The following is a 22447-nucleotide window of genomic DNA, read 5'->3' on the forward strand; positions in this document are numbered from 1 at the left end:
TAGTAAACAGCTAATTAAGGTTAGAATTTTTTTTTTGGGTGGTTTGGTAAGTGTGGTGGGGGTGAGTAACTCACTTTACCCAGGTTTTGGGAAGAGCACTGTAAACTCAGACTTGCTGAGTCGCCGCCATCTTGGATCTCCTGTTTTTACTCTTGATGACATTCTGCATTGTTGGTTCTGACTTCTCATCTCGATTTCTCAAAAATAAAAACTATTCATCAACGAGATGCTGGCAGCATGCCAAAAATTATCTGCAACTAATTTATCAGCTGCACTTTTCCTTTTACTTTCTTATCTCATACAGGGTCCAGAAAGAGCATGGCAAATAAAATGAGTAGACAAACAAAATTAGTGCCTTGCATAAATGTTAAATAATAACTAATACAGGGGAATTATTTAAAGTCTGTAATAAAATGTCAGTCTATACCCTTTATTAAATTACAGTCATTGTAATTATGTCCTGCCAGTCATTGTTGTTCTCAATGATAATCAACTCATTTCCCTAACGCTACAATTTTTCCTTCAGATGAGTAATCTTGTTGCTTCTCAAATCATGATGCATGCTGATGTCAGTTCACGCACAATTTCCATTGAGAAATGGATAGCAGTGGGAGATGTTTGCAGATGTCTGCACAACTACAATGGAGTCCTTGAGATCACATCAGCCCTGAACAGGAGTGCAATCTATAGGCTGAAGAAAACCTGGGCAAAGGTTTCCAAACAGGTAATGAGTGTCAATCATGAGGGTTTCTGTGCAAGATCCTCAAATGTTACTCGTGATTTTATTGTCAAAATGCTTCCCCTTCTGTTCAAACAAAAGGCAGAGAAAAGGCCTATTGGAAATTAAATTCCAGGTGCTTTACTAATTCCATACTGCTTATTTCCCTCCGATGTATCTGAGCAAGAAATCGCATTGTTAAAGGGTAAAGAAAAATCTATGTTTGGGGAAAAAGATATTAAAGCATATACATATGGAGTTTCTAGATTTTTTTTCATTTTCTATGAATGGACGCAATTGAATTTATCCAATTAACAAAGCTCAAGTCGTAGGGTACCTTCTATTATCCTGTTCCCTTTTAGGGCTCTACAAATTGGCAGAATTCTACCTGCATCTTGGTGAGAGATTTCGAGAGTTGGGGAGGGGGCGTGTCGCAACAGGTGGGAATCTTTATGGAGCAGAACCCTAATGTCTTTCTATGGTCAGACAAGTTTCTCAGGGTGCTAGCAGCATTAAGGAATTCAGAGGCTTTGAGGGCTACAGATGTACATTCCAGGTTTGACTCTGGCTTTTCCCACCATAAGGAGTGCAGTTGATCTAGCCAGATTTGCAATAAGGGATGGTGGAATCTTGTGGAGGAGGGCACAAAGGCCAAAAAGGTAAGCTAATTCCCAAATAAGTGCTTTCAATCTAAAAGATTTTACAGAGATTTTATTACAATCTTATGCCATAACGTCTCTGAAGATGATATCTCTGTAGTAATGGTCATCAAGCTGTTCAGAATGCTGGAGGTTTTATTGGCCGCCAAGATTACCAGTGTCTTGAGGGAGTCAAGGGGACTGGGGCACTTAATATTTGCTCTTTAAAATCATTTCTGGGATTATTTGGAAATATCTGTCTGATTTCCCAATTGGTGGGCTATCAAACAAATAATGGATGATGTGCACCAGGAAACTGGGCTGTCATACCACTTAGAGTAAAAAGTGAGGTCTGCAGATGCTGGAGATCAGAGCTGAAAATGTGTTGCTGGTTAAAGCACAGCAGGTCAGGCAGCATCCAAGGAACAGGAAATTCGACGTTTCGGGCCAGATTCCTGATGAAGGGCTCTGGCCCGAAACGTCGAATTTCCTGTTCCTTGGATGCTGCCTGACCTGCTGTGCTTTAACCAGCAACACATTTTCAGCTATCATACCACTTAGACCAGTCAGTCTGGGAGGGTGATCAGATTCAAGAACATCATTGCAATCTCATGTAGAGGAGTTGACCAGATAATGACCCCTGTGACAGACAGTCAGTGTCACTGAGAAAAGCAGGCAAGACGACGATCCCCTATTGGGAAGTCAGTGTGACTCAGAGGGTGGGTGAGCTGAGGATCCTAGAACAGGCATTCAGCTTCACAGAGAGGAGTGGGTGAGGTCAGGATCCTAGAACAGGCATTCAGCTTCACAGAGAGGAGTGGGTGAGGTCAGGATCCTATAACAGGCATTCAGCATCACAGAGAGGAGTGGGTGAGGTCAGAATCCTATAACAGGCATTCAGCATCACAAAGAGTGGGTGAGGTCAGGATCCTATGACAAGGTTGTAAATATGACATGGAGAGACTGGAGTGAATCAAATCAAAAATCACACGACACTGGGTTATAGTCAATAGGTTAATTTGAAGCTATAAGTTTTCACAGCGCTGCTCATTCCTCAAGCAGCTAGTGAGAGAGAATACATCGGACACAGAATTTATAAGTAAAAGATCATAGGGTCATATGCAAATGTATTGAACAAATCTAGATGGCTGTTAAGTCTTTAATCAGTAAGAATGGAGATGCAGATTTCAACTGATTAATATGTAAATCCCAGAGTTCCTTTCAAGTCACTGCCTCAAGATAACTTATCAGTGTAAAGTTGATGTCTCAGGTCAGCCATTTTAGGTGTGAGGCCCCTTGTTTTGAATCTGTTTATGTCTCAAACCTGGAGTCAGGTTTTACATCCAAAGTAGAAATTTATAAAATGCCACATTGACTGACTGTCTACAAATCATGTGCTTTTAGAACAAAATAGAATGTATCTGCAAATGCAAATTCACCCCAGAGATTTGTGTGTGTGTGCGCACCTGAATTGCAGTGGGACCCCATTCCTTTCAGAGGTTTTACTATTAGTGGTGGTTTGAAATAATTTGGCAGGGAATGGGTTACAGAGTGGAGGGACAGTAGCAGATGATGCACAACGAAGTGTAGATGAGAAACCGAGTCAGTCTGGAAAGCAGAGCATTTATAGCTAAGGGTTGGCAAAGTTGGATGGCATTTGTTTTAATGCAAAGAGTCTTGTGAGTAAGGCAGATGAGTTGAGGGTATTGATTAATACATGGAATTGTTATCGCAGAGCCATGGTTGGTAGAAAGGTAGGACTGGCAGCTGAATATTCAGGCAAGATGGGAGTTAATATAAAAGAGGAGGTGGTATTCCAATATCAATCAAGGAGTCAATTATTGCTTTAAAGAGGGATAGTATCTTGCACAATTCAATAAATGAGGCCATATGCGTAGAACTTAAAAATGTAAAGGAGTTGGGTGTTTTCCTGGGAATAGCCAAAGAGTCAGAGAGAGATGGAAAGTCGAGGTATGTAGGCGAATTGAGAGAAGTGTAGAAGTAATAAAGTAATAATAGAGGATTTCAACTTCCCTAATATTATCTGGGAGGGCAAAGTGTAAAAGATTTAGAGGGAGCAGAATTCTTAAAATGTGCCCAGCAGAGATTTTTAAGTCAGCACATAGAAAGTCCTACAAGAGAAGAGGTGGTACTGGACCTAAATTTAGGAAACAAAGCTAGGTGAGTGTAGAAATGTCAGTGGGACTTCGGTAATAGTGATAGTCCCACAGCAAGATTTAAGGTAGTTACGGAAAAGGTAAAAGATGGACCACAAGTAAAAGTTCTAAACCGGCAAGAGGCATATTTCAATATTTTAAAAAATATTGGGTGTTGTCAAAGTGGACTGAGAGCAACTACCTGTAGGAAAATCCATATTAAAGCAGTGGGAGTCACTTAGCAGGATAATAGTGACAGTGCAAGACCAGTATGTTCCCGTAAAGGTAAATGGTGGGATCAACAAGTCCAGACTACACTGAATATCAAGACATGGGTTGGATAAGGAGCATAAAGGGAGCCTGTGACATATGCTGAAGGCTCAAGAATTATTTAAAGGAAATAGAAAATCAAAGTACAGTACAGTCATGATAAAACACTAGTGAGGAAAATGAAAGAAAATCCAAAGGCAGTTTATCAATATATTAGAGGCAACTGTAACTTGGGAAAGAGCAGAAGGCCTTTAGGTGCCAAAATAACAATATAGGGATAGAAACCAGGAAGGGGTCTACGATATATTTGTAAACATTCACATTGAGAGGGAGCAATTTCTAGAAATTTTAGCAGGCCCAAGTGAAATGTACCCTTACCTGCTGTGGGAGGGAAAGGAGAAAGTTGCAGGGGCTCTGACATTAATTTTCTAATCCTCACTGGCCACATGAAAAGTGCCAGAAGATGAGAAAGCAGCTAACATGGCATCATTATTTAAGAAAGGTAGTAGGGATAAACCTGAAAGCTATAAACCAGTGAGTTTTACATCTGTGGTATGAAATTATTGGAAAAAGTAATTCTGAGGGACAGAATTTGGAGAGGCAAGGAATAATCAAGAATATCAGACATGATCTCACCCTGACAAAGCCATGCTAACAAATTTGATTGCACATTTTGAGAATATGACAAGGTGTATAGATGAGGGTGGTGTAGTTGATGAATTTCAGTAAACCTGTTAACAAGGCATCCTGGTGAGAAGGCAGACATACATGGATTCGAGGGCAATTTGGCAAATTTGATCCAGAATTAGCTTAGTGGCAAGAAGCAGACTATGATGGTTAAAGGTGGTGTTGTGATTGGAAGCTTGTGTCCAGTGGTGTACCAAGACGTAAATGATCAGTATGAGATATGAATAGTAAATTTGCAGATGACATGAAAATTGATGGTGTGATAAATAGTGAAGAGGAAGGCCTTGGACTGTAGAATGATATAGATGGGCTGAAATAGAATTTAAACTTGAAAAATGTGAGATAATGCATTTTGGGAGGACTAACGAGAAAAAGGACACCATGAATGGTAGGGTTCCAGGACTTACACAGAATCAGCAGAATCTCAGTCTGCATGTCCATAGATTCTTGAAGGCAGATAGATAAGAAGGCATGTGGGATACTTAGCTTTATTAATTGAGGCATTGAATATAAGAGAAAGGAGATTATGTTGGAGCTGTATATAACATTAGCAAGGCCTTAGCTGGAGTACTGTGTGCTGTGCTAGTGACTATACTGCAGGAACCATGTGATTACACTAGAGAAAGTGCAGAAGACATTTACTAGGATGTTGCTGTTGTTATGGGGAGAGCCTAGAAGGTTGTTTTCCTTAGAGCAGAGAAGGCTGAGTGGGGACCTGATTAAGGTTTGCAAAATTATTAGATGCACAGATAGCGTAGATAGGAAGAAGTGTTTCCCCATATTAGAAGGGTCAGTAACCAGGTAACAAAGATTTAAGGCAATGGGCAGGAAATTTAAAGGGATTTGAAGAAAATTCCTTTTACCCAGAGGCTGAGATGATAGGGAATACTTAGAATTCATTACCTGAAACTGCAGTAGAGGTAGCAACCCTCAAAGGCATTTAACAAATATCGAATGAACACAAATAAGTCTACAGGCCAACTGCAGGAAAATGGAATGAGACTAGATAAATGCTTGATGACTGACACAGACTCATAGAAACATGGAGAAAAGGAGCAGGAGTAGGTCCTTTGATCTTGCTCCACTATTCAATATGATTATGAATATGGCCGATCGTTCAACTTAGTTTTCTCCCCAAACTCTTTAGTCATAAGAAACATATCTACTTCTTGAAAACATTCTCTGTTTTGGCCTCAATTGTGTTCTGTGGCAGAAAATTCTGCAGCTTTTCCACTCTCTGGGTGAAGAAATTTCTCCTCATCCCAGTCCTAAATGGCTTACTCTGCATCCTTAAACCATGACCCCTGTTCTGGACTCCCTGGTCATCAGGAACATGCTTCCTACATTTTCCCTGTCCAGTCCTGCTGGAGTGGGACCTACAATTGGCTTCACTAAACTTTTTTTCTTCACATACCTATAGAGACTTTTGCAATCAGTTTATATATTCCCTGCAAGCTTATACTCTTGATTTATTCTTCCTCTCTTCATAAATCCCCTCTTCCAAAATACAACCTCTTGTGCCCCATCATCTCAGGTTGTCACCAGCTGATGCAGAAGTAAATTGTTATTTCCTGAATTGCAAGACTTCAAAGTGGGACTGTTATGGACCAGGCCAGACCCCCTCCAAACATTTCAGGAAAGTAGCCTAGACCTTAATGCTTCCAGTTGTTTTAAGCAAGTGTAAAGTGGATATTCCAGCTGGTCGAGCCACTTTGGTTTAAACAAAACAGAATTTATTTACATGATTACCAAATGAAACATAAACATAAGAGAACAGAATACCAAGTAACGTGACCTATCCGAAAACCCAACAAATGATACCAACTTAATGATGCTGTTCCAATACATGTAATATTCTCATAAACACCCCTTGGCACAAAAGGTAAATCCAACACAGGCTCTTTCAGGAGAGAAGTCAGAGAGAGAAGGGTCAGCATGGATCTGCTTCTCTTCGGCCCAACAGCTTCACAACTGCCTGTTTTCAGTGAGCAGCCAGACCAAACCAAACTAGAGAAAAGCCGAGCTGGGAGAACTGGCCACCCCTCTTTCATTGTACAAGTGTATTTTTTTAAATTGAAAGTGTTTTGCCTGAGTATCTGTTAGCTATAATCAAACTGGCCCTAAAACCCATCCAAGTCAGACTTTTTTTTGGAGCTACTGCTTTTATGAACTCTGAAAAAAAATGCCAAGGACAACATAACCTTGTTAAAGGAACAAAACGTGACAGGATGTATATCAAATCTTTTGGAATTTGTCACAAAATAATCCCCTAGTGAGACCTCAAGATGGATTGATGTGACCCAATCAGCTGCTCCTCCATGGTACTCCTCAGTGCAGCCAGCAGTATCTGTGATAGCTAAGGCAGATGTCCTTTGGGTATCTGATGGTTGGTGAGGGAAGTATCAGCATTTCTGCAAGGACTACTTCTGTTACCAGATCTTCCTGAGTATCAATATCACCATCCAGGATCCACCAACAATGCAAAGGATGCCTCAGGCAGGTCTTCCGTAATCCTTCAAAAAAATACCAACCTTTCCTTACTTGCCTAGTGCCTGCACTGTGTCCAGGTGGCCTGGGGCTATTTAGCTTTCCCATCGCTCAGCACAGCTCATGGATAAGGCCATACTATGAAAAGTGATGGTGCATCATTTGCATCCACGGAGTAAAATGCTGATTTTGGCTCTCTATTAGGGTCACCTCTCTCTCAATGGACAATGTCATATGTTCACACGCCAGATGCAAAACATGTTATTGCTTCACCATCTGCCAATTTGCTCATGATTCCACACACTCACCATTTACAGGAGCCTAAGCATCGTCTGACCTTTCCTTCGACCTCTGATGTGGAGTGGCTGCAGACACTCTGTCAATGTCTCCACTACCTGCCCGTATGTATCTACACAATCCTCACAACCTGCTGCCACTCTTACAAAATGTGCCTTAATGCCAACTGACAGGAGGGTATCTGAGCTAGTGGCGGGTGAATGCACTGGATTGATGTGATACTGTGGGATGCTGTCCCCTCAGATGGTGGACCCTCCTTTGATCTGTGGTCCCACAGCTGTCATCAGTCCCATCACCTGCCTCTGGAAGTGACAAAAGTGAAGGTAGTGCTTTGCACTTTCTGTCAAGTCCTGTAGCCTGCCCTTGATCTAGAGCTTCCTGTGTTTTAGGTTAGATTACCTACAGTGTGGAAACAGGCTGTTCAGTCCAATCAGTCCACACTGACCCGCCGACCAGTAACCCACCCAGACCCATTTCCCTCTGACTAGTGCACCTAACACCATGGGTAATTTAGCACGGCCAATTCACCTGACCTGCATGTCTTTGGACTGTGGGAGGAAACCTGGAGCACCCAGAGGAAACCCACATAGACATGGGGAGAATGTACAAACTCCACACAAACAGTAGCCTGAGGCTGGAATTGAACCTGGGACCCTGATGCTGTGAGGCAGCAGTGCTAACCACTGAGCCACCGTGCGTGTTCATTAGGATAACATAGATGCTGTAGTTAGTACTTGTCTGGAGGATTGATGGCTGTATCAATTGCATTGCTCACCCTATAACAAGCTGCCTTAATGTAAGCCATTCTATTTTCACTGCATCCTCCTCCATTAGAACGATTAGTGCCATGAAATGCACATCAGCTCCACTTCTTCTACGTTCCCTAGTACTCTTAACATGATTCCCCTTCTCCCACAAGAATACAAAAATTAGGAGCAGAAGAAGATCATTCAACCCTTCAAAGCTGCTCCCCTTTTTTATAAATCCAAGATTAATCTGATTGTGGTCTCAATTCTATTTTCCAGCTTGCCCCTTGTAACTCGGATTGTTTTGTCCTTTAAAATTGATCTCTTTCAGCCTTAACCTAATCCACAATGTAAATAGTGTCATGTGTCTCTCATAGGCTCGTGGTGGTCCTCAATCAATGCCAGCTTCCTTGTCAAGAATTGGGCCTTTGGGAAGTCTGCCACAAGTAGCCATTTTGTCTTGGTAATACAGCATTCACCCCTGACTGATCTTGCGTCTCCAATTCTGCTTCTCTCTGGGGATGTTAATGTCAGGTGATATGTGAATTTGCCGTGCAGGCTTCCACTTTTGATCTCCAAGAATGCCGTTTGCTAATTATGAACTCACTATGGTCAGCAAACCCAGCCATTAGATGACTGCATTCGGAAAAGTCTCCATCGATGTCTGGTCACCTGTCCTTGCAGCCATGTGACCTGCATTGAGCCCCGTCAGGACTTCCTCTCTTTTGATAAAATCAGCCCAGAGCCCCGACAGGATTTTCCCACCATGGGCCTAGTCATTTCCATGACTGAATTTCCACAGTCTGCTCCTGTCAAACAAAACCCCAACATATTTCTTCTGCTTATCGAACCTGGTAAATTTACTTTTACACCTGATTAAAGTTAGAAAAATTCCAACTCTGCATTAAAGATGCTCCAATAATGAATATCATGCCTGATGTATAGGTGAGGTACACCGATCAGAAATGCTTAGAAATTGCCCCCAGTTATGTTCTAATGTAAATGTTAGCAGTTGGGATAATGTGCAGGTCTCTGGACTCCTTGGGCTAAGGAAGATGGAAAGCCATCGCATGACTTTCTGTTGATCTGCCTTGCAATTCCCTATTAAAGAGCTGAAAATCATCTTTCCAATCTACTGAAAATAGAATTAGATTTGAAGATTGGTGCTTTAATCTATGTACTTTGTAATATATTTTTATATCATCAAGTATTTATAGTGTGTGAACTAGTTTTATTAATTGGGATTTTTTTTAAAATTGTGATTATTAAAAATGTGATGTTGTTTGTTTTAGACCAAAGCTCAAATGGACAAGCTTCAGAAAACTGTCTCATCAGAAGGAAGATTTAAAAATCTGAGAGAAACTCTGAAAAAGTTAGTTCTGTTTTGAGTTGCTATTTTCTGGATAATAAATATTATCAAATGTGCTTGCTGATTCTTCAGTGTGAATGGACCTTTGTTGCGTTTGTTATGTTACATCTCAAACCAACTAAACACTTAGAGTCTATTAAGCTTTCTTTTATAAAATAATTTTCCTTACAGACTGAATCCTAACAATTAGCTGTGGCACCATTCCCATCAATAAGGGTGTAGAAAGTATTATTTTTGCTGACTGCAAAGGTAATTGATGTATGAACCACTTTGAAATATTCTGAAATGGTAATCAAGAACCATGTGAACATGAGACCATTTTTGTTTCTTCTCAGATACATATGATGTACTATCATATTGCATAAGTGTTGGTGAAGTGGGCACATTGTGGCATAATGTGTCTCAGAATATTATCAAACTAGATCAGGTCCAGGAGATAGTCTAATTTAGATGGGTCCTAAGACCCAGTTTCAATTGAACCTTGACACATTGATCATTCTCCACACCCAACTCACTCCATGAGGTCTTAATACGTTTTGATGAAAGATCATGAACTGAATCATTGCTTTGAGCTAGATTTCATCCTAGCCAGTGAGTAGGCCCAGAAAACGTGAGGGACTCTGGTATAGGGAGGGTGTGGCCACCTGGACCTGATCCAGTGGGTAGCAAGTTCCTGAATATGTACAACATGAGTTTGATGTTAGAACAAGTGGGAGGGGAAACCGTGAGATGGAGGACGTCACATCACCTGATATTTCACCAGGATAAAACACCACATTGAAAGGGTAGAAAGGCCTTTTTGAAGAGCTGAGATTCTCCACACAGGCCCTTTGAAGGAGGACTGTAATTATACTGGTCAATTGTGTCAATGTTGTAACAGAACACCATTGAGGGTACAGAGAGGCGAATTCTCTATCTTTGTAAGAGTTCGCTGGGTATTAAGCATGGAGGTACCACAATTGACCCAATACCTTGCTGCAAGGTTCAGTGAGAGTTTGATGTGTGAATTCCAGGATATTCAAGAATGTAGAGAGATTCTGTTTCCAGCTGATGGTTGTTAAAGACCATCATGGATGACCAAGACAGTCTGGATGTAGGTCACCATGGAGATGAGTGGCCAGGGGCTCCATGTGAAATACTGGACTCAGTGCCAATAAAGGACCAATGAACCCCTCTGCACTGTTATGTGGGAATGCCAGCTCACTACACTGTATGAGCTTTCACTTATCTGCAGGACTTGCTTGGTCTAGTATGTCGAGGGAAACCACTCTTTTGACTAATTAGAATAGTTTCTTAAAGTTAATAAGATATAACTTATGATGTGTTAGCAACTAGTTTCAGTTTACATTGACATGCTGGACGCTGTTAGAGACTTTGAGGAAGTCCAGATATTTGGTCTCAGTCCTTTGAGACCCTAAGTTACCTACAAGTTCATAGACCCTCAAGAGAATGGGTAATGCTTATTGACCTTTTCCAACAATCACAGTGAACTTGGTACTGTTCTGTCAAAGTGAATAGAGTAGAAAGTAGGGGCACTGAATGGTTAATATTTGTGGAGTAAATGGTTAACTATACCTTTACCTTAAAAATAGTTACCAATCATGCGCATAAGGAACTGGTTCATAGTGACTTCGGACCACATGGAAGTGGCACTTGAGTCTGTGGGGTTGAATTGAATTGAAATGAAATTATTGTCACATGTACCAAAGCACAGTGAAAAGCATTGCCTTGCCAGCAATACAAGCAGATCAGAGTTAGTAGCATAGATAGTAAATAATAGATGAATAGCAGCAAAATCACAGGTACAGGCGAAGGTTAAGAGTTTGAGAGTCCATTCAGCATTCAAACAACAGTAGGGTAGAAACTGTTGCAAAACCAGCTGGTGTATGTGTTCAGGCTGATGGGAGAGGGTGTAGAAAAACATTGCCAGGGTGGGATTGATCTTTAAGAATGTTAGCGGTCTTTCCTTGACAGTGGGCCTGGTAGATGGATTCTATAGATGGGAGGTTGGTCTTTGATTGTCTGGGCTGGGTTACCACTCTCTGTAACCATCTCTGATCTTGAATGATACAGTTGCCATACCAGGTAGTGATACATCCAGACAAAATGCTCTTGGTGGCGCACCTACAAAAGTTGGCAAGGGTATTCACTGTCATGCCAAATTTCCTCAGCTGCCTGAGAAAACAGAGACGTTGTTGGGCCTTTGTAACCAGTGCATGCACATGCTTTCCAGAAATGTCCTCTCTTAATTTATTATATGTTATCATGTTCAAGAATGCCTCTTAATTTTTACTCATCTGAGTGCTGACCTGATCTTCTAACGATACGGAGGAACATTGGTGAAGTGTAAAGTGTTCCTTATCACTAGTTTGCATAATTACTCAGGCTGCATGTGTCGGTGCCCCCTCTGTTTGTGCATCTTCTACTGTGCCTTACCCAGATTTCCTGAGAAGGTGAAGGCACCCTGAAACCTCACAGCTGTGAGGCACGAGGGCATTCTCCTCAACATCTCTGGAAACCTCTCCCTCAAAACTTGGAGGATAAAGAGCCTATTATGCCAGAGAAAGAACCAAGTGGAAGACAGTGGAGTGTTGGAGTTTTCTCTGCCTGTCGAGATGAAGCTGGGATTCCTGGATCTGGCAGTCTAACAGTGTGGCCAGTCCATATCAGCAGGTGTGGACAGTAAGGAGGAACTGATTTGAGATTAACCCATAATCTCTAGATGCCATGGCAATCTGGTGTACCCATGGCTTTAGCAGTCCATATTGCCACCATGGAAGCAGTTATTTTTATGCTTCATTTGTGGGATTGGCTGCCATGGTGAATTGTGACCAGCCCCATGTTCCACCTCAAGCCTCCCCAGCAGGTGACAGTCCACATATCTCTGAGGACACAGTATCTCACTTGTCCATCTGCAACCAGTCTCAACAGGGATACACTTACTCTGTGAGTGTGGTTGGTGCCTTAAACCCTCTGCAGTGACCTAGGCTCCTCCAGCACTGGTGAAAGAGAGCCCTAGCCTGGAAGCCAAGTGCTGCTGAAGGATACCTGACAAAGTCATCACAGGACATTGGGCAGAGAGCATTGATGGATATTGGGATACACCTCACCACAATACACGACTCTCTCACACGGAATATACAAATCTAGTGTTAATATGTTATTAAGGAAGACTTCTTCATGTTAGTGTTGCCTTAAAATTATTCTTTGTTCAGTGTTTTTTCTGATGTTTCCCCTTCAGATGTGTATGATGTTTAATGTCATGTGTTTGAGGGCAGAAGCTGTTCGTAGATTGAGATGTGGTATCTGTGTGATGACTGAAGAAGACTGTTTGATGTGTTGTTGCATCTGAAAACTGATGTTCATTTTATACCACTCAGTGGTGGCCAGATGTTTGGAAGTGGGTCCATATGAGGAGAGGGTCTCTGCCTCTCATGCACTAATTTCCACAGCAGGCATAAGCAGCAGACCACTGCTGTGCATCCCCTTCCTTGTCAATCTTTACTTTCCCAGCCACCTCATCAGATGAAGCTTGTGCCTTCTTATATTCACCCAGGTTTGTTGCATACAGCAATGAGAAAAGTTGAACATATGGACTTGCAGGATGCAGACAATCACTATTGAAGAGGCAGCAGAGAGAGAAATGTACCAAAATGCTCAGATCTTACAATATATTGCAGGGTTGATGTATCCTCTCAGCAGCAGTGTTATTTGGTGCACAGCATATGGCGATCTATGACCCCATAACTGGATTATATTGGGGATACTCCCCAGAATAATTTAAACAGCAGGAACACACCTTCACAGACCCATGGTTTGCTTTTTTAAAATGGTTTGCTTTTTTCCTTGTGGTGGGATTTGCGTTGGACTAAACTTCCGGTTTTACTATGAGGGTTTCTGAGCTGAAAATGTGTTGCTGGTTAAAGCACAGCAGGTCAGGCAGCATCCAAGGAACAGGAAATTTGACGTTTCAGGCCAGAGCCCTTCATCAGGAAGGGCTATGAGGGATTCTGCCAGTCATCATCAACCATGTGTCTTTGTCACTTCTGATCCAACCCTGGATTGGTTGCTTTGGCAAAAACGACTGTGACACCTGTGAGTGTTGAAGCACATGGGCATGTGCCTCTGCCAGATAGGAAGCTCGCGCCTGTGCGTTTCACCATTTATGTTCAGAGTTAACTGCACATTGAGGGAACAGGATCCTCTCTGTGAGTAAACACAGCCTGGCTGCTCAGATGCTCCATGATGGAAACATAAGTGTAAGCGATTACATTTTGAATAGACTGGAGCTGGAAATGGATGCAAATCCATTGCTGTCTATCTCTGCCAGGCTGGCCTCATCTCTCTGGATTATTATAAATTCTTCATCCTTCTTCCACACCATCTCTGTGATAGAATAGTGGTTGGCTGCCTAGGCACTGTTTCTATGACAGTCTTCCTCGAGAGGCACAGTTTCTTCAGGAACTCGCTCTACAACATTTGGGAATTCATCATCCTGGTCAGCAAACACTTGGAATATGTTGGGTGTATCTATCTCATCTTTTCCATCAGGTCTTCTCTCTTCCTGTTCTCTCTTTTTGCTAGGCTGCTTGCACTGGTTCCTGTGCAGTGTTCCCCAGGATGAAGGAGTACAAGGTCAGTGATGCACTGTTTTAATAAGGGAAACCTTAGTCACCATTCTACTTGTTGCCTCTTGAATTTCTTGAACCAACCCTTAAGGGTTAGTCACTCTTTACCTCGGGCTCCATCTGTCAGAATGTCAGTTTATCAAATTCGAACACCGAGAAAAGGTCTCCAAAGATAATGCAAACCTGCAAGTCAAAGGACCTCAGTTAAACAGCCAGTGTTCCATGGGGATGTTGTTAAGGCACAGAAGATTTGTTGATTTCATTTCAATACATTCCTGCAATAAATCAGTGTGTAGTACATTTAAACGGCATATAAATGCTCATTGTAGATATTGATGAGGTTCTTCTTGATGACCAATAACTTTCCAAGTTGCTTAGCCTCTTGTCTTTGACAACATTGCAAGCTAATTTTGATGTGCCTGAGCCCATCTGCCATTTTGCCTGCTCCAGAGGGCACAGTTTCTCCCTCCACAGGTGGTGCCAGACCTAATGATGGTTTTGAGCTCTTTGTGTTTATTTCTGATTTCCAATATCTGCTGTATTTTGCATTGGTTTCTTGTGTTGTTCAAAGTTCTTCATGTTTTGAATGCATGACTGCTGCTCTATATCTTGATATCCATGTTCTTATTTTCTGTACCTTGTAAACCATGATCTGAAATACTTAGTGATGTCATGTTAATAATAAGCTGTAAGGAATGATTCTGTGATGCTGTATTGCTAAGAGTGATAAGTGCTGCTAGAGAGTGTGTCCCAGAAAATTATGTGCAGAGCCTATTATTTTCCATTCAATAAAATGGATGGAAATGCCCTTGTGAGCTGCACCAAATTCTGAAGTGCACAGTTTTAGCTGTGGCCTTTAATCATGATTCACATAACTTGATTTTATATGATGCCGTTAATAATTATCCCGAAGCCAATAAACAGAATCTGTCAGTGAACCAACAAAACGGACAGTTAGTTAGGTTTTACTGAATATTAAACACGGTGGCTCAGTGGTTAGCACTGCTGCCTCACAGCACATGAGACCCGGGTTCAATTCCCGACTCAGGCGATTGACTGTGTGGAGTTTGCACGTTCTCCCTGTGTCTGCGTGGGTTTCCTCCCACAGTCCAAAGATGTGCGGGTCAGGTGAATTGGCCATGCTAAATTGCCCGTAGTGTTAGGTAAGGGGTAAATGTAGGGGTATGGGTGGGTTGTGCTTCGGCGGGTCGATGTGGACTTGTTGGGCCGAAGGGCCTGTTTCCACACTGTAAGTCTAATCTAATCTAATCTAAAGTTGGGGGAAAGGAAGTGCGTAGTGGAAGGCAAAGACATTTAGGAATGAAATTCTGGAGTTTACGGGATTGATGAAGGCACAGACTCCAATGGTGAAGCATAGTCAGAGATGCATGAGACTGGAATTAGCAAAATGTATAGTTTCTTGGAAAAGTGTAGTACTGGCGGAGGTCATATAGCCAGAGGGAGCTGAGTTGATTAGGAAGATTTGAACATAAGGGTGAGACTTTTTAAGTTGAGCTTTTGCTGGACTGAAAGTTCCAAGTTAGTGAGGCTAGGAGTGTTGTGTAAATGGGGCTTAGTGCCAGCAAGGATACAGAGTTTTGGATGATTAGCTTCTATGGTTCAAATTTATTCACAACAAAAGAAGTTTTCTCCCTGTTTCTGTATTGTTAAAAAGTTATCAAACTCTTGCATTGAATTAAAAGTTATAGGTTGGGGTGGAGAGTTCTGCAAGTAGTTCAATGCATCAACGCATTGCTTAATGTGGGACTGAATTAAGCAAAGTTTGAATAAACTCTGGTCTGGAGTAGTAAAGTCTGGCTTCAATTGTATAAAAGCTTGGTTAGAGAAGGAGTACTTTGTGTGCAGTTTCAGTCTCCTTCTCTCAGGAAAGATATTGTTGTGGAAGGAGAATTTTGAGGGTTCACCAGATTTGTTCCCAGGGTGGTGAGATTGCCTATGAAGAGAGATTGAGCAAAATGGGATTGTATTCTCTACAGCTTCAAAATGGGAGGTGACTTAATTTAAACCTGCAAATAGAGTAGATGCGAGTCAAATGTTTCCATTGATTGGGGAAGCCAAAAATTGTGGGATATAATTTGAAAATAAAGAGGATGCCACTTAGGTCCTGGATGGGGAGAAATTTATAGATGTCTGACTACCCATGTGAGTAAAAAAATCATTGAAGTGTGTGATCAGCCATGATCATATTGAATGGTAAGGCAGGTTTGATGGGCTGAATAGCCTATTCCTTTTCCTGTGTCTCCAGTGCTTTAGGGCAGTGCTGGTATTGGCATCACAGTTAGTTTTAACACTTATTTTTAGGAAGGGGATCAGACAGGGCACCCTCAAAAGACCACTTTGCAGTAAATCCTGTTGAAAATGTTTTTGAAGATATCTTTGCATGGAGGTGTGTTGGAAATATAGCCTGCCAATACTTATATCTAAACTCATGCATGCAAGATATCAACTTGGTTCAAAACCTCTGCTCTAAACAAAGAGTTGAAAACCTCTGACTATCTGGAGAGCCTGAGTTAAGTCCTTTGAGAGAAATGAAACAAATGTAACACAGAGAGCTTTGAGGGTCATCGATCAAAAACATGTAGCCCATTCTGACATGGTTGTAAACACACAAGATTTTTGTGGATGTAATGTTCTTGAAGCTTTTATTTTTGTATCTTCATTTGGCAAGCTGCTACTCTGCATTTATTTTACAGGCTAAATTGAAGCTGGTACTGTTGCAACCTGTTTGCTCAGGCACAATTTGAATTATTATACTATGCTTCGAGTGTTGATTAGGCATATGCCCTTACACAGACACTGGAAACATAATTTAAATATGTGATGCCTCCTGAGAGCAATCTGCTGTTTGTCCATCTTGTAAAATTGGAATTCTCTATTTATTTACTTACATGGCATTGATTATTGTATACATTAATAGTGGTTATTAAAATTTAACCTTTTCCTTCTTCACAGTTGTAATCCACCATGTGTTCCATATCTCGGGATGTATTTGACTGATCTAGCATTTATAGAAGAGGGTACTCCAAACTTTACTGAAGAAGGTCTTGTAAACTTTTCCAAAATGAGAATGGTAAGCAGGATCAATGATCTAAGACGTTGGTCATTTCACTTTCATTAAAAGTAACCTGATCTTTCGATTGTGTTGGAGGTGCATACAGGGCTTAAACTTGGCAACAGTTGCTGATCATAACATTAGTAATGACACATTTCTTTTATGAAATTATTTAGTTCTTTAATTTCAGAAATTCCCCTGTAACTTTCTGGACCCTAACTCTGCCGTTCTAAGTGTGGCAAAGCAACATCTGTGCCTTAAGATCAATGATTCATCTCAAAATCTACATAAGAAAACATAAACTATATCAGCAGGAGTAAGCCATTTAGTTGCTCAAACTTGGCAGAGAAAGGTGGTGCTGAACTGCCTTCTCAAGGACAACTAGGGATGGGCAATGAATGCTGACTCAGCCCGTGATGCTCACATTGCATCAGTGAATTTTAAAAAAAACATTTAAAAAATGGCTGATCTGATTGTAACCACTTTTTCAGTTATCACTGATATCATTTACTTCTTGCTTAACAAGAGTCTATCTCTGCATTAACAATGTTACAGGATTCCGTTCCTGCCACCTTTTCAGGCTGAGTGTTACAAAGACTCATGACAATCAGACAGAATTTTTTGTTGCCTTATCTCTGTTTTAAATGAGTGACCTCTCATTTGAAAACAGTGACCCCTAGTTCTAAATTTTCTGCTAAGAGGAAGCATCCTCTCCATACCTATCCTGGAAAGACCCCCTCAGGAACATTTATGTTCCAGTCAGGTCACCTCCCACTTCTCCAAACTCCATTGAATACAATCCCTTGTCTGCCTTCTGCAGGGACCATTCCTTCCAGGCAACTCTGGTCTAATTTTCCTTTACTCTCAACAACCCCCTCCAAAGCCCCACAAAACTTTCCTTGCAACTCCTGAAGGTGTAACACCTATTAATTTACCTCCTTCCTCCTCAGTATGCAAGGGCTCAAACATACCTTCCAGGTGAAGTAGCACTTTACCTGCACTTCACACAATCGAGTCTACTGCATTCGCTGCTCACAATGTGGTCTCATCTACATTGGGGAAACAAAGCGTAAATGGGGTGACTGCTTCACAGAACATCTGCGTTCTGTCTGCAAAAAAGACCCTGAGCTTCCAGTTGCCTGCCACTTTACCATACCACCCTGTTCCCGGGCCAACATCTCCGTCTCAGGTTTGCTGCAATGCTCCGGCGAAGCTCAGCATAAGCTGGAAGAACAGCATCTCATTTTCCACTTAATTTTATAACCTGAAATCTCCCTAACCCCACACATCAGACCTTGTTATCACATAGTCTGCCATTATACACTACCTATTGTTAGCCACTAATAGTCTCTATTAAAAGCTATTCACCCTCCCAGCCAGATCATTATCGAATCCTTTGTCTGTCAAACTGTCCTTCTCTCTCTTTAAGCTCTATCCCCACGTATCGGTTACCCCTTCATCCCTTCCCCCATCCTACCTTCTGTATATAAACTGACAGTTTCCTGGCTACCATCACTTCTGAGGAAGTGTTACTGGAACTGAAAGATTAACTGTGATTTCTCTGCACAAATGCTGCCATACCTGCTGAGCTTTTCTAGCAACTTCTGTTTTTTTTGTCTGTCCAACTTTTCTTCATAAGTCGACTCACCCATTCTAGGTATTAGTCTGATAAGCGTTCTCTGAATTGTTTCCAATGCATAAACATGCCTCCTTAAATGCTGTTCTCAGGAATCCAGATGTGGTGTCACCACTGTCCGATATAACTGAGTCATTATCTCCTACTATTTTGTTCAATTCCCCTCACGGTAAACAATAATGTCCTATTAGCTGTCCCAATTATTTGTTTTAACTGTATACTAACCATTTCTTATTTATGCATTAGGCCACCCAGATTTCCCTGCATCTCAGAGTTCTGTAATCTCTCACCATTTAGACCAAAAAAAATTATATTTTATTCTTCCTGCCAAAATGGACAAATTATATTTTTTCCACATTATGTTTGCTTCACTTGCCACTCCCTCTATCCACCTGTATAGGTTTTTTTAGCCTCGTTATGTCCTATTCATAACCTTCTACCTTATCTTCGGGCTCTTAACGAATTTGGTAACCATACCTCTATCTAAGTAATTTATATCAGTTGTAATGACATTGATGTTCCAACACTGATTCCTGTGGAACAGCAATCATTATCTAACACCACTTTAAAAAAAGACTTCCTTATACCTACTGTCTGCTCCCTGTCAGCTATCCAACCTTCTATTCATGCTACCCCCTACACTACAAGTTTTTATTTTTGCAATAAACTTTGATATCGAATATTTATGAAAAACTAAATGTAATCCATCCACTGGTTCCCTTTTATCCAGAGCACATGTTACTCCTCAAAGGATAACAATAGATTGGTAAAATATGTTTTCTCTTTGACAAAACTGTTATACCAACTCCCGTAAGTAACTCCCTGCCTTTATCATTTCTACCCAAACAGTTTTCACATCTTGACATCGTGAACTTACGTCATTCCTCACTATTGTGTTTATGTCATCATTAACTAACAAAACCACAAAAAAGTTATTTACATAAACAGGGTAGGCTGCCTGGGACAGGGTAAGGATAGGCCACCAAAACTGATAAGACTGCATGAGCTTCAACTGTCCTGTCTTTAGAATGTTTCCCTATTTTAAGGCAGAATGATAACCTCCTCAGGCCCAGATTGGCAGTGATTATTTTAACATGATTCAGCTGTGAATGCTGGAAAACTGAAACAAACACAAATAGAAATTGCTGGAGAAACTCAATAGGTCTGGTACCATCTGTGAAGATAAAAGAGTTAATGTCTCCAGTCTAGTGACACTTCTTTAATTCTGACTCGAAATGTTAAATCTATTTTATCTTCACGCCTGCCAGGCCTGCTGTGTTTCTCCAGAAATTGCTGATTTTGCTTGTTCCAAATTGTTAAAGTTTGATAAATCAGTTATCCATCTATTTCAATGATAAGAATTGTCAAGGTGTGTGGGTGAAAGAGGGACAATCCTCAGGGAAGTCCCTGCTATCGTAAATCACAGCTTATATAGCTGAGAAGTTTTTACTTGATAGTGTGTGGGAAAAATAACCCCAGAATTTCTGCTGAAGTGTTTTTCATTATTGGACAGTTTTAGTAAAAGTGCTGCAAAGAAAATTTGATCCTTTACAATCTCTCATACTGTTGGAAGTTCTCTTTCTGTAATCAGAAACATTTTACTGCAGTCCAGTAACCTTACTTGCACGTGTTGATTTTGAAACGTATGGATGAAAATATATTCACTCTCTTGTTGCACTTGATTTTATAAAACCGTGACTAATTATTGAATTATTTTAACTAGATATCACATATTATCAGGGAGATACGACAGTTCCAACAAACACCATACCGAATAGACCATCAACCAAAGGTATACTTGTGTTGTACTGTTTATTTTCAGTTCTGTTATAAATTTTGTAGCCAAATGTATTCATTTGGATTTCAGATGATTCAATTACTAGCTTCAGAGATCATTTAGATTCAAAATGTATATTAGAATACAGTTTTGCATTGTATAGACCGCATCAAATGTCAGACCCTACATTTAATTCTATCAGTAACACTTGAAATAACTTTGCTTTGTGGTGCAGTAACAGGGTATTGTTTAAGTTGCCAGTTTTGAGTGAGAATGCTGAAAAGAAAGCGACTTCCTCCAGAAAAAGAACAATCGATTCAGGCAGTACCTCAACCCATAACGGCCCCACTTCATCCTCAAGTGACTGACTGATTGTACAGCAGTGTCAATTTGCATGCCTAGACTTGGACCTTTCTGAATTTGTGGTTATTCCATTGCAACCATTGGAGTACCCTCCTAGAGCAACATACCACATGCAAAACCTGATGAAAGTTTAAGTTGACTTAACAGTAATTTGGTTGGTGTGTCTCAACAAATTTTTACACTTCTCCATGTGAAGTTGGCAGGAAAACCTTCGATGTGTCTACTGATATGCTGTATTGTGCTGTACTTAACCAATTTTTTTGTAGTGGGGCATCACACCACATTCTGAGAGTTTTGTTATCAAGCAGTACTGTTAGTATTTTGCCAAGAGCAAGAAAAAAGGATGTGAGATGGACAAATACTAAAGAGCTGTGTCTACATATTTAGATATATGTTAAAATGAGTGAGAGGAGAAGCACCCGTTTCCTCAGACATGACTAATTCTCAAATGAAATATGTCGTATATAAATATTCCAATGTCTACAAATAGCCAGATCCATTTCCTTAATTACCTTTAAATTGTTTGTTCAGTGAAATACAATGCAGCTGCAGTACTGTTGCTCTTTGAATGATAATTTTTGACATTTCCCTCCTTGCTGTTTTAGGTCATTCAATACTTACTTGACAAATCAATTATTATGGATGAAGATACGTTGTATGAGCTGTCCTTAAAAATTGAACCTAGGCTCCCTGCATGAGAACCAGCAAACCTGTGGCTGCAAAGATTCAGCAGCTTAGTAAGACAACCCAGAGTGTATGTGGCGAGCTGCATGGAGTGTGACTTATCTACCCAGGGTAAATGTGAGTGTGAGTTTTCCTAAAGGAAAGATGGAACCTTACGGGAAGATTGCTTAACACACATTGGAAGATGAAGAACTTCTGCTTGGGGTGAAAGATTAAGGTCATTTATATCCAGAAAAAATTGACACTATGAATGAGCATAATTTCTCAGAATGGAAAATATGAAGATAAGTTAAAATGAAAGTCATTATATTAAAATATAAAAAGAACACATTATAGTGTGCACAAAAAAATGGCAAGCATCGAGGTAACTGTTCATCTGCAAGTCTGGACATTCAATATGATACAAATTATTTCCTTCCTAGGAGCTGTTTTAGTCATAAGCAGTTTGATTGGCTGTTGGTAGGCTTTTGTTTTTCAGAGAGGGGTGTTCAGCATAAGACATGAAAACTGAAGGACTGTCTCAGCGTCTGAGAGAAATGATGTCTAAAGAACAACCTGAAGAATATAGCAGTGTTGCGTTTTATGAAGCATAGCGTGAAAGATGGTGAAATGCCACCACAGTTCTTAGTGGCTTCAAGAAATGAGCTCTTCAAACTTAAGTTGAGAAGTTCTAATGGCATGAGCTTTAAAAACATCTGCTTACTGTACCATTGCAGCATCGTTGCACACATGAGCCATTCATGAAATTACAAGTCGTACTGAAATAGTGATTTAGAGTATCACTGCTTGTTTATACTTTAACAGGCGTCAGTTTTGTATGTTGTATCTGGGATGTTCAGTAGTAGCTTTCGAAGTGGAATGTTAAATGTCTTTGAAATATGCTGATATTTAGTCACATCATCTTTGTGTTGAGCTAAG

At 40.7% G+C, this 22447-nt stretch overlaps 1 protein-coding gene across 1 annotated transcript in view; it reads left to right on the top strand.

Moving 5' to 3' along the window:
• Nucleotides 1–21766, top strand: part of rasgrf2b (Ras protein-specific guanine nucleotide-releasing factor 2b) — a 241943-nt gene extending 220177 nt beyond the window's left edge. Inside the window, exons 22-26 of the mRNA XM_060844008.1 lie at nt 527–724; nt 9292–9371; nt 16970–17087; nt 20429–20497; nt 21451–21766. Of these exons, the coding sequence (XP_060699991.1) occupies nt 527–724; nt 9292–9371; nt 16970–17087; nt 20429–20497; nt 21451–21543 (558 nt within the window). The 3' untranslated portion in view covers nt 21544–21766. The remainder of the gene's footprint in view (nt 1–526; nt 725–9291; nt 9372–16969; nt 17088–20428; nt 20498–21450) is intronic.
• The last annotated feature ends 681 nt before the right edge of the window (nt 21767–22447 follow it).

Source organism: Hemiscyllium ocellatum, chromosome 2 (genome assembly GCF_020745735.1).
Source record: "Hemiscyllium ocellatum isolate sHemOce1 chromosome 2, sHemOce1.pat.X.cur, whole genome shotgun sequence".
Taxonomy (NCBI): Eukaryota; Metazoa; Chordata; class Chondrichthyes; order Orectolobiformes; family Hemiscylliidae; genus Hemiscyllium; species Hemiscyllium ocellatum.